This window comes from Acanthaster planci, linkage group LG17 (assembly GCF_054643075.1).
Source record: "Acanthaster planci isolate LZ-2023a linkage group LG17, COTS_SCS, whole genome shotgun sequence".
NCBI classification, from domain to species: domain Eukaryota; kingdom Metazoa; phylum Echinodermata; class Asteroidea; order Valvatida; family Acanthasteridae; genus Acanthaster; species Acanthaster planci.
In genome coordinates, this window is record NC_141793.1 from 1,381,018 (window position 1) to 1,394,159 (window position 13,142).

The window sequence follows — 13,142 nt, forward strand, 5'->3', positions numbered from 1 at the left end:
AAAACAAATCACTAACCCACCGCTGACTTTCCAAGATTAGTCGGTGTTCCCAAACAGGTTTGGTGTACGCTTCAGAACTGCCCTGAGGAATCCTAAATGCTATACCCTGTGGATTCCTTTGCACTTTGGAGTAGCACCAAGTCCAAACCAGCAGCACCAGGGTCATATATCATGGATCTGCCCAAGAGCATTGCAAAGCAAATTTCTACAGTGAACCTACTTGCAAAGCACTTTGGACTGGTACTGCCCAACAAAGCTTTGATACTTAATTCAGCAAAGCTTACGCAGCTGTTGTTTCAGTTAGTCTTTGAAGTGCTACCTTTATTTCCATTACGTGTTGTTTTAGACTAACACAGCCACCCACGGTGTAGTTCGGCAAATAAGTATATCCCACAGCCTGAAATGCTCCGGGAGTTGTAATCGAGGGTACCATTTTTGCTGCAGGAGTCAAGTTTACATGGTTATTCCCACAGCAAACAGCAAGCCTGACTACCAGTTTGTGACGTTGCAGCAAACGGTCATGCTGCAATCGAGCAAATGTTAAACACCGTTATATTCTTTGGTGAATGGTTTTGATAATCAAATCTCCATCCTTGTTAGCTTCCCTGCCCACTTTGAGCTGGCTTGTACCGTAAGTTGCCGAGATGTTTTTGTACTGAAAATCCCGGGAACCAACTTCGGTGCTGCATTCGGTACGTCTGAGGGCAAGACGCTTTGCGCAACATGGGAACACATTACCCAGGTCAGCCAGTAACTTCCACCATCAAACTCAATCTATCAATATTCCCCAACAAGAAAAAAAAAAAGAGGCAGCAACAACAGACAGACCCGAGAGAGATTGAGTGGGGAGGCTGGCACTGCACCTCCCGGAACCTGCCGAGATGACAATCTCGTTAAAGAAGGGGGGTGGGTGGGAGAACTGCTTCCAATGAACTGTGACGGTGGGTGGCTATGTGCCAGCTATCACTCGTCAAGCACACCTAGGGTGCAATCAATCTAGCCCCTGTTTCCCCCCCTCCTCTTTCCTTTTTGCACGCCACATTAAGACGGGGGGGGGAGAAAGGGCAAAAAACGTCAAGGTGCTAACCTCAAACAAACCGAGTTTGACTTGTAGGTGAACCAGACGCTTGTCTGGTTTTCCTGATCGGAGCAGAGCAACGCTGTCGGCTAAACTGCCCCCCTCTCCCTCCCTTTGAGCTTTGCCCGCTTTCAGCTTTTGGTCCGTGTGGTGCCTTTTAACAGTTTTACAGGATTAATTCAATGAATAAAAGCCACCAATTCGGATAAATTTTCTCGTCAGATTTGTCACGGTGGGCCAACTCAAAATGGCACCTATGTGGCATCTGACCGCAAACCAGTCTCAGACAGCTTCTAATCACAGGCCTTCCCGATGCACACAAACACAATCCAATCACATGATTTCTGCTCCAAGTGACATCAGGAGACACCCTGGGCAAGTGGACAGACCTCCGGTAAGCACCGGTTAGCAGACCAACCCCCTAGCGTATCTGTCCCACTGGTCAATTCAACAACCGCTCGTTGAGTCACCTACACGTACAGGGCAAGCTGGGTGTGCCAGTCCACACAGGTACTGCAGTGGGTTACGGCTAATAGGCTTTCTATGGCCACTACAACCTAGGTGGGTGATACCAGTTCACTGACAGATTACTGTATACCAGGCAAGATATGGGACAGAGGGGTACCCCCCCTTACATGTCCAATCCCTATACACACTCTAGACTATTGTTACCTAACACATCCCCCCTAGAAGTCTGTAAAGAATTCCTGAGATTCCGATCAAACGATGACCAACACAAAGGGGGGAGGTTCTCTTCGTCCCATATCTTGCTTCAAATGGATTACTGGGAGCTACATGTAGATAGCGGCAGGCTTCGTAAGTTATGTGGTGCGTGCGGTCGTGACCCCGCAAATTGGCAGTCTCGCTGTCGAGGTTCGTGCCATAAATTGGAGTGGCAAGCCTTCGTGAAAGAGCGGTTACTCCCAATCCAGCGAGAGTTAGCAAAATGGATGCTTTTGTGAGATAACACTCTCACGCATCATGAATACAGTAAGAACAGAGACCGATCCAAAGCAATTACGGAAGGGGGTAAAAATTCTGCCAGACAGGTGAGACGTTGGAAATAACCAGTCCAGCCACCAGGAAGGTTATGATACCAGCAGCGTTTCACATTTGACAATCGGGGAGTGCGTATGTTCCTGAGCACGGTACTTTACAACTATATTTCGTTAACAAACGGTGCACGATGTGAGCCTAGGTAGACTTGATTCAAATTTAAACTGTCTCAACAAGGCACAGTACTTAAAATTGTTGCACAGACCAACAAACCTGTAACGGATCAGTGTTAATTAATTGGCATATTATCAGGGTAACAATAGGGAATGAACTCTTTTGATACCCAAGTACAAATTAATGCCATGTTATTAGTTTCATGAGGAGAATATTAGTAAGCTATACGTGTGCTGCTTTTTACAGCTGCATTGCTGTCGACACCTGGGGACACACATGAACGTTGTTAAAATGCTAAGGCCAAATCTGTACTGTTCGCAGTGGCACGGTGCCACCTGATTATTTAAAGTACACGTAGAACAACCTGCATCCACAGCACGCAGCCACCGGTATGACAGCTGTGACCGGTTGAGTCACAGTCACTACCCACAGAAAAGCCAGTCTTAACTGTGCACAGACGGTGGGTGGTGAAAGGTCAGAGTATGGGATGGGGGAGGTCAAGATTAAGGGGTTATTTGAAGGGGCAGAAGTGGCTAGAGATGTACAGGCACTTCACATCATGATATTTGGGCTCAAAACAGATTTGAAGGCGGGACAAAGATGTGGTTGAAACAAACACTCTAGTCATTTCAGAGACACTTGAAAGGGATATTTCACGAGCCTTGCAGAGGCAGTGTGAATTAAGATATCACTGACACATCCCCAAAGATGATCTAATCATGTGTATCACATTACAGACACTTCAGGTGTCATGTCAAATCAATTAGGGCCAATTTGCTCCGACAGCTTAGGCTGCCGGGACCACCTCCCCCCCAGCATCTTAGATATCTCCCAACGGGACTGTGAATAATCTCGTGAAAGACAACAGTTTTGACTTTACCCTCGTTGTTCCAGACAGTCTGTCGCAATTTACGACATGCAAGGGGAGATCGCACCTCGGTATACGGGGAGGTGTTAATTGAGTTTAAAAAGGTGCAGCGAATTTGCATCAAGGTCAATGTTAATCGGCCTCATCTACGGGTGATGCGTGCCACCGTCTCAGGGAATAAGTGTGGAGAAGTCCTACAGGGGCACACCAAGGGGTGCACTGCTGTTTCCCAGGAAATTGACCAAATCAAAGCTGGCTTCCGCCCCAAAGGGGAGGTGCAAAATAGAAAATTATATCAAGCATGTGTGGAGCAATCTCTTAATTAGATTTGAACACTTGTAAGCATCGTGTCCAAGGGGACATGAAAAGGGCCGATAGACCAGCAGGGCAATCTGCCCTTGAGGAGAGAGGGGTGAGACGGAGGGGTAACTTTAGCACAGGAATGCTTGGTCACGCAGGAAATTGGCTAATGTGGTAACTATTGTTAAAAGATTAGGGCTTTATGCGGCAACTTCGACTTGTCCTTGGACTCTTCCACTGGGAGAGGAAATCGGAATATTGCAGCAAGACATTCTGGGAAGGGGAGGGGAAAACAAGGCTAAGTCCAAGTATATGAATGACTTGGATATTTCTGCTCTGTATCTATGAAGTAGATTCTACACTTTACAGGCTGAGCACGTCACAAAAAAGTGCAGATTTTATTATTGCTGACCAATGAGCAAATGGTGCCCACCTCAGTGAGCAGGGTGCTAAACCAAGGCTGGTGTCAACATAGAGTTCATCATAAATGTACCTAGGCATGCCAAAAGCCTGGTACCAACACAGCAGCTGGTTCCCAAATCTGCATTCAGCACTCAGTGCTTTCCAAAAGACCATGGGAAAGGTTTACGTGGGTGGGACTTGGGTGGAACCCGGGGTGGAACCTGCAACCTTATGCCCGCTAATGCGGATGCTTTAGCAAGTCAACTCTTCAGCTTGCTCGGACCGGCTAGCCGACTTACTAAGTGATCTCATCATAAACTCGGGGATCTAGGGCACCAGTGCAAGCCGACTGTAAAGTGTCGTTGTGAGATGAGTTTTGGATGTGACCTGTGGTTCCGTATCTGACTGAAAAAGCTTTGCACAGAGCAACTGGCTGTGGCTCTAACACACAGGTCTATAGGCTATGGCAAAAGCTGCTAGTCACTGACCTACATAGGTGAACATGTTATCTTGAGCCGCAGACATAACTTTAGGACACGGCCAACGACGCCATCCTACCCACCTCAGCTTTGCCACTGCCGTTGCTGCTGGGACCATTACTGCTGGTCAGCGCAGCAGCTGCAGCACCAGCTCGCAGCTCCTCCATCTCCCGCTGCACCTGCTCCAGGGCGGCCTGCTTGCCGTACAGGTTCTCCTCCAGCTGGTGGATACGGGAACGGGCCTCTCGTAGCTCGATGCGGGCCACCTCAGCATCTAGCTGACCACCGTCTGAATCCTGAACAGATGCAAGAGGGACAAAATACAGAGAACAATGGATGGTTAGAATCCACAGATTTTCGCAAGGAGGGGAACTTTCCAAACTTCACAAAAAGCAGACAGGTTTTGAGGAATGCTGAATCAGCCTTACAGTATCGACCACTGATCCTTCAAAAATCAATCAAGGGGACTTGGAATGATTGCGGAAGATAAACAAATAATTCATTTACAGGCATGGGACTTGACTACTCTTAAAGTTCTCGTACAAAGACTGAGTCACTGGGCTCTTGCAAAGTGGTGCTTTCTTCGAGGACTCATGGATGTGCTAAGTAAAATAAGCTTAGAGGAGAAAAATAAGTCCTCAGGTCTAAAGCTGCTATCAATCGGAGGGAGGGGAGATAACACCTTCCCTTCCTCCGAGTTCTCATTGACCTGTTTGTTCCAATTACGGAGTTGCTGCGGTACTGTGCATTTTCTGGATGGCGAGGCATGAAACCTCTGACTCATCCTCTGTTATTAGCTGAGGGTCTCCAACATAACACCTCCGGAACTTTTCACGGGACAGTCCTACAAAGTGAGCTCACTTTGACCGCAATGCAGCTGTTGGAGGCATCAAGTGAGGCAGGGAACCAGTGAATGATGCACGGCATTGTCTCACTCATTACAAAAGAGATTTTAAAGGGGACTCCTCCAGGGGCAGGTTGAACCAAATCAAACCCACTCGCTTCCCCACCCACATGGGGGTGCACTTCAACTCGGGGCAGATAGGAAAGTCTGCAATGTGACTTGGAAATCTGAACAGGGAACAAGAGACATTGCCATATCTGTTGAATTTTCTTTTCTTTCTTTTTTCCTACTTTCCACATAGCCAGTTCCAAAAGAATCATATTTAACTTGTGCATTTCAATTCCATACACAAACTTTGAGCAGATTCTGTGCAGACAATAGTCCTTTTAGAAAAACAACTTCAATTCTAAACTATTTCCCACAGACCTTTTTTCATCTCATGTGGCATTTCTGGCTGGCAAACGGATAATTTGGAACTTGCCGATCAGTGTGTCTTGCTCACATTTTATAGGCGGACAGCAGAAATCGGCTCTAATTCAATGACATATCCGGGTCCCTCCACGCAGGAAGTGTAAACCAAGTACAGTCCTAATCTAAACCTCCTCTTTAAATCTACAACTTGAATTTCTCCCCTTGTGGATTTCTGAGGTGGAACGTTGCACTGCTTTTAGTCAGTCTTTGGCTGCAATCAATCGATCAATCGATCGCTTGGTTTCCTTTACATTTTTCTATTTCCAACCTAAAATCAAACTTACCTGAGGTAATGAAGTGAACCATTCAAGGCTACTACTCATTCTGTGTTAAAGTTTGACATGATGATCTCAAAGTGTACTGACCACACATGAGAACATCTTTGAAATCTGAAGCAGCTGCTTTGCTGGCAATGAATTTTCAAGGCTGAGTTCTACAAGCACCATACATGAACCTGTCGTAATTGGTTAATCCATACTGCATGCCCCTGGCATGGTAACACATCTCGACGGACCCCATACAATACGTGACTGCCAAACCATCATTCGTCCTGCTGGACCGACCAACAATTCAGCAGTGATCTCAACTTTTTTTTTCTTTTTCTTTCTCAAAGAGACAGGAATTCAAAACTGGGTCTGACAGCTGGGGCACATGTTCCCCCTCAATTCCAGACAGCCATCACCTGACCAGGTGCTTTTCATTCCCCGGGTACATGCTGCGATTTATTTTTGGTGGGGCTAACATGGCCCGTTGGGGGACCCCTCCGTGATGTTTTTTTACCAAGTCATGCTGCCGATATATGCTGACAGCTCCACCAAAATAGCAGCATGCACTCTCGTCTACGACCAGCAACGCTAGCATATATGCACAAGAGCTCCAGCAATGCTCCGGCAATGGGGGGGGTCTTCGTTTAATCCACATCCACACAAAAAAGCACCGGCTGTTTGTCTTGCTGTGAACAACGTACAGTAAACCTGCTGGACCTCATTTTTTCCCAAGGGTGCGGGATCACAGGATGTGCTCTTGCATCTACAGTGTACTAAAAAAATGAGAGGTGCTTTGCCAATACATTCTATCACTCCCATCCAAGAATTCAGGAGTACAACGTGTAAATGTGCATACCCAAAGCATGTCCCATTCCTGTGTGCTAGCTCAGTGGACGAGTGTAGGGCATGAGGCAGAATCACATACACATGTACAGCCTAGGCATTCATGTAAAGAAGCACATGTACACGGACATGTGTAAACCGGTCTCAAGATGGAGAAAGTGAAGCATCTTGCCTGTTTGGACACACAGGCAAAGGAACAAGGCAGAGGGCCGTGGTATTCAAGCTCATTTACATGTATGGTTCCACACATCTCTGGATCTATCATTCATAGATCTATAAAGCTCAAACACAGCTTGTACTCACACTGTTCAGTGCACACATTCATCCAAATGTTCTCGACTATGAACTAAGGGCTCTTGCACTCGTAGACCTACAGTGTCCTTGTGCCACAGATTGTTTTCTGTGCTCACGCCATATCTGTGGATGTCCCACTAAATGTTCCCAAGTACGGGCTGTAGCACGGTCATAGCTGCACCTAACTGAACTGGACTCCACAAAAGGAGGCAGAAAATCAGGGCTCTACATGACTTGTGTCATTACTTGTATTATGCATGCCCATCCACCCCGAGCTGAAGTGCACCCTCGGCGGTAAATCAAAGACAGGCTGGTGAGACGTTTTCCAACCGGGTTCTTGCGCGCATTCGGTGTGCGTGCGAAGACCACACATTCAAGCGTAAATTCGTTGCACGTTCTCAAGAGTGCCCTGCTCCAAATGCCCATTAACTTACACGCCTCCACATTCCTACCAAAGGACTGTCATTGTCATTTGAACACATCAACTGCCGACTATGAGTCCACTGGTAGTAACAGGTGTACTGGATTATGTCGCTACAAGTCTACTCATAGGAAATGAAAGGCTACTGTAATGTAATTTGAATACACTGGCATCATCAAACAGACATGTGAAAGGTATAGTACGTGTTAAACGAGGGCGCATACACACAACGCTTGGGAAATGTGTTAAAACATGCCCTCTTTCGTTCCTGCTCGGAGCGGACAGAGATATTCTACACGTGCTATAACCATTGAAGATTCAGAACAGATGGCGGGAGAGTTTCTCTCCGTGAAGAGAATGCCTGGATGGTGCATTCTAATGGTGATCTAATTATTCTTACTGGCACCAGAGAGCAAATTTAATTTGTTTTGATGTAGCAAGTGGAAACAGGTACATGGACATGTACATGTACTTCATCCTCAGTGATAATGCTCATGAGAATTCTGCCCAGGACGCAAGTGATACATTCCCTCCAAAATGGGCCATCACCCCCCTCTTCTCCCTTCCCCTCCCCCTTTGTGGTAGGATGTGGTTAACGAAGACATATACAAACTTTGCATGTTGAAGATCGTGGCTTGTGAGGGTTTGACCAACAGCATCAGTCTCTGGTCCACTTGACTGTCAACAGTAATTCCAGTCACAGGGGATTGGAAAAAAAAATTGAAGCACACTTGTGGCTTTTTAACAACCACAGTCACTGCTTGCTTGTAACAGATAAGCTTTAAGCCTAGTGACACATACAAGCTAGATTGGTTTGTCTGGTTCTTGTACTTAACATGTAGGTTAATGACTGTTGAACTGACATCAAGGTGGATGTATTTTTTCCACCTGCAGACTTGTTATGCAACCAGGTACCGGGCGCCTGGTTCATTTGATTAGCATGTGACCCAAAGCATTGCTCATGGTCACCATGGTGATAGTTATCAACAAAAGTCAGGGAACACTTGTGGATAGTAGAGAAAACGTGCAAAAAGATGCTTGGGATGTTTTGCTTATTTGAAATCATGAGCCAACGTGTCACAGGTCAAACCAGGTCTACTGTTCCAACGATTCCGTTCATATAAATCCACTCTGCAGTTTGCACGTAGACGTTTATAAAACTTTCCAAGTTTCATTCCTTCTCCAAATTCTTATTAAGATCTGTTTATTCATTAGAAAATTTCCTGCATTTTATTTTGTCAGAGCTGTCCAAAAAAGTTAAGTGGGATTTATAAATGTTAAGGCACCAAACATACACAGGTGGAAAATTAGTTACTGAAAAAGTTCAAAGCAATTCATCAATTCAGAGTCCATCTGACTGGCCCTTTCATTTCTCTGCGATGGCTATCAGTGGCAATTAAAGAGCGGAGACCGAGGAGAAGGGGCACGGTGGTCCTTTGGGGGTGTAGAGGAAGGGCCAATTTGCACTCGGGAGGGCGGGGGAAGGGACAGTCGATGCCAGAGAGGATAGAGAAAGTGGTGTGGGTTTTGGGAATAGCATCAAGTGGTTCGGGTTTTGGGGTGTCCGGTTCCACCAAGATTATCCCTGTCAGAGAGCAATAATTAGGATTGCGCTGATGACTGCTGGCCCCGATCATTAACTGGACTTTGAGCATCGACCTGGTTGCATGTCCAGTCAACCAACTGACACATCCTTGATAAAATGGTGTATTCTATCTGTCATTCAGGGACGTAACAACCCTAGGTACCAGTAGCTTCACATCCACCAAGACACTATTTAAATGGAATGTCTGTTTAATGACACTATGCCTACCTGTACATCATGGCACACTCAAACATGTATCAGGAATATCAACCCTAACAGTCCTCAATCCTTCACCTGTTGGAGGACTGAGGACTCTTAGGGTTAATGAAACAGGAGTAAGATTGAGACCTCAGGACAGACTTCAACCTCAAAGGCATTTATAAATTTTTCTTACTGTGCAGTGGTCTGCACTCAAATCTGTCTACCGAAGTGCAAAGCCTACTGACTCCAATAGGATCAATAGGTATTTCAAACAGATCTTTTTCCTCCTTTGTCAGAAACAGGTAGGCGCTGTAGGTAATACATGAACATGTCCAACCAAGAAAACCCAAGTAGAAAACTTCCCAAAAGCTGGAACACATTTAAGGCTTGTTCCGACTCCTAGGAGTAGTCTGAAAATTGGGACAAGTCAAACTTTGGGAAGGGAGTAGAACTCCATTTTTGAGAAGCAGATTTTTGAAAATTCATTGAACTGTGATGGGATATACATTTTCCCCCAAGGTTACACTTAACCCTAACTGCCCTAGCACTGTTAGTGGTATCCCTCCCTAATCACACAACCTCCAACACCTTGAAATCAAACTCCAACCTTACAGTACCCAATCACACAGACTCCAACAGTACTCTTGCTGCAACAGTACCCAATCACACAAACTCCAACAGGTCTTTACCTGTGTGGTTTTGTTTGATAGGGTACGGCAGGCCCACTGCACAGTACAAAGAGCAGCACCTATTCAAACTCATACACCATCACGCAGCATAATCCATCCCCAACTGCCAGGATCACTGTGGTGAGCTAATGGCCTTTGTCCTTGTTAAGGTAATTATTACATATTACATATAATTTCAATGGGAAGCTATCTATCATTATGGTACGTTATCTTCAAAAATACACTACATGTACTTGGGTAATTGCAGATAATCGCCCCTCATTTAAAATTCCTGATGGAAAAAAGTGAGAGTACCCATTCAGTCAAAATTCAACAGGTTAAGTGCACGCCTACAGTATCTATTTACTCAAAATCTGAGACCATACAGCAAGTTCCCAGTACCTAATTCCACAAATTCAAATACCTTTTTAATACTGGTGTTGAAGTTCAACTGGTTAGACATCGTTAGGGTTAATATCTAAGAAAAGCTCAGTGAAATCATTTGCCAAAGGAAAATTAACAGTGATGCCTCTGTCAAATAAATCAACAGCCAAAATAACCCTGCCCCCAAATGGCAAATTTCTGGGCCTGATGCATACCCACGAGGGGGTACGGCTTTCATTCTCCAATTATATACTGGCACCATCATTTATTTTTGCACCAGGGTAATTAATCTTCTCAATCTGAGCGTGCAACATCAGACAACCTTCTGCAGTCCAGATAATCTGCTAACACAATATTTCGTGCAAGCTTAATCACTCAAACTCCACACGAGTTTCCTTTTTGGGTGTTTTTTCCCCCAGAGCAAATATAATGTTGTTGACAGTTCAGATCATTTGGGCACTGACTGTGTCAGTTTCACAGGAAATGGTCACAATTATCACTTCAGATCTGCGTCATCCTTGGATATGATTGCAGGAAGGAGGACATGTTTGAGTACAAAATTCCCGAACTCGTCTGTAGGTAATTACAGTGTACTATTACGACAATAACACTCAATCATTTAATTACCCAGTTTATCACATCAGCAGCCTATCCAATAATGAGTAGTATAATACTTGAAGGTTTGGAGGGCGAAGTGCCAACATGTCACAGAGTCTGTAGCACCACTATGAGCATTACAATAAAGACTATGATAAATCTACCGGTAGTCTTCTTTCCAGACTGTAATTGTCAATTTGTTGGAGTCAGCAAGTCACAGAGTCTGTAGTACCACTATGAGCATTACAATGAAGACTACGATTAATGAACCGTCAGTCTTCTTTCCAGACTGTAATTGTCACTTTGTTGGAGTCTGGATTTTTAAGGAGAAATCTTCCCAAATCCACCAAACACTGGTTACCTCTTTGTTAGCTCCATTCTTTGTAACTTGTCGAAAGACACCAGGCCCAGTGTAAACTCAATTTTAAGCAAAAAGTAAAAGATTTTAGGGATGAAGTTCACATTACTGGTCTCCGTTCTGACACTGTCATTGCCACTTACCTCACAAAGATCATCTGTGCCCACGGATCTCTGATCACTCTGAAAAGAGAAAGAGAAGAAAGCTCTAATCAATGATATCAAACCACAGGTGCATGTAGTCTTGGGCTATTTCCTGCGAGGATCGCACAGTGCGAGTCCAATCGAACACCATACCTGTACTTCAAAAATATGCAAAAATGGGCGCACATCTGACACCATGTTTCAGTGCTTTTTATGCCTGACAGAAGATACTCCAAAAGTGAATTGCATCCAAACCGACAATGAGACTGAACATGTCAATTAAAATGCATGACCTACATCTATCTACAACACATCCACTCACAAATGGTCAAAGTACCAGTGCATTAGCATGAGAAGACCATTTTTCCAATAAATACGGGTTGTAAATGTTTATTCTCAAAGATGAACCGAGGTCGGCCAGGTTCATGGAAGAACGGTAGATTCCTTTCCGGCTGCCATCAATATCAATCACACGTGTACAACCCCCTTCAAACTGACGTGACCTTTACTGGTCCACACCTCCCTCCCTCTCTTTCTCCATAATTCAAGATTCACCCCCAGCTTCCTGGTAGCATCTTGCCTCCCATATCACCCTAATGAATAGCACGTGTTCTTGGGATCAGACGTTAATGAGTACAGACCCTTGTTGCTACATTTATCAATTATGGCAAGTCCCAAGACAGCATACATTAATTGATGGAGCATGGCTTGTCATGTCAATGATTATCTTTTCCTCAAAAAACAAGCTGATCATTGTAAGTACAGTGTCGCAGATAGTGGATTTTTCCGCCCCTTGACAAGTAGTAGATTATACAGAATACCTAAGGTGCTAACTGCAACTTTACTTTCAACACAAACATGAAAGTATTAGAATTCTGACTGCTTTGCCTCAGAGATTAACGGGGACTCCCAGCATCTAGCAATGACTTTCAATTTTCTTAGTATGAGGACAAACAGGGAGTGGCAACTTTGATTTAAACATGTCTCTTCCGTAATTTCCTAGGACATTTCTGGAAGTTGTCAAGATTGATTAGAGAAGCGCACTGTACCATTTACACCTGTACATGTACCTCCCAAAAAATGTCCAAGTATCCAACCAAGCCATGCAAGGCCCAGCTCAACAACAAAGTCTCTCGGATTCGACTGGAGTTCACTCATGTACCCTCATACAGTACATGTACATAAACTTAGAAGAGGACTACTTATCAGGCTCTAACTTTACCGTACAAAATGAGACGACCCATATTACTAGCAGAAGCTTCCAAGGAACGTTCTCGGGCCAAATTCAGCATCCCCTATCTCCAAAGCGACGATGATTTCTGAAGGTTATTTCAATTAAATGCACCATCAGCTAGAGCGTTGATTTTCCCTGCACATTTTCGGCGCAGATTCCTAATACTGATGTCTGCATGTTATACATTTACTGGACCACCAGTGGAACTGGGGGGAACTTTATCGGCTTTGCAGTGTCTTCTAAACGCCCACTGGGGATGACAGGACCCTTCTGGGGCTGATGAGAGAAAGTAGATGTTACATGTACGCGGGTCAGGATGTTCCAAAGGTCACGGAAACTTTGGCGCGGAGGAGTGCAAGTCATGATGTTGAGACCCGAGTCTTGCAGATCCTTATTAGAGTGTCTGTCAGGGGGATTTTGCAGGATTGAGGAAAGGAGAACCCATGCTCTGCACATGAGGCTACTTGATGTCATTCGGAAAAAAAACACACAAAGAGTAGAGAGTGTGTGCTGAGCCTGATGGGTTCCGGCACAGA

General features: G+C 45.0%; 1 protein-coding gene across 4 annotated transcripts in view; it reads right to left on the bottom strand.

Annotated features, from left to right (window-relative positions):
* The window catches only part of LOC110974775 (uncharacterized), an 82,219-nt gene that overhangs the window by 54,474 nt on the left and 14,603 nt on the right, over positions 1–13,142 (bottom strand). For all 4 annotated transcript variants that reach the window (XM_022226677.2, XM_087147954.1, XM_087147953.1 and 1 more), the window contains exons 3-4: positions 11,373–11,411; positions 4,381–4,593 (exon numbers count right to left, since the gene is read on the bottom strand). In XM_022226677.2, coding sequence (XP_022082369.2) covers positions 4,381–4,593; positions 11,373–11,411 — 252 coding nt within the window. The remainder of the gene's footprint in view (positions 1–4,380; positions 4,594–11,372; positions 11,412–13,142) is intronic.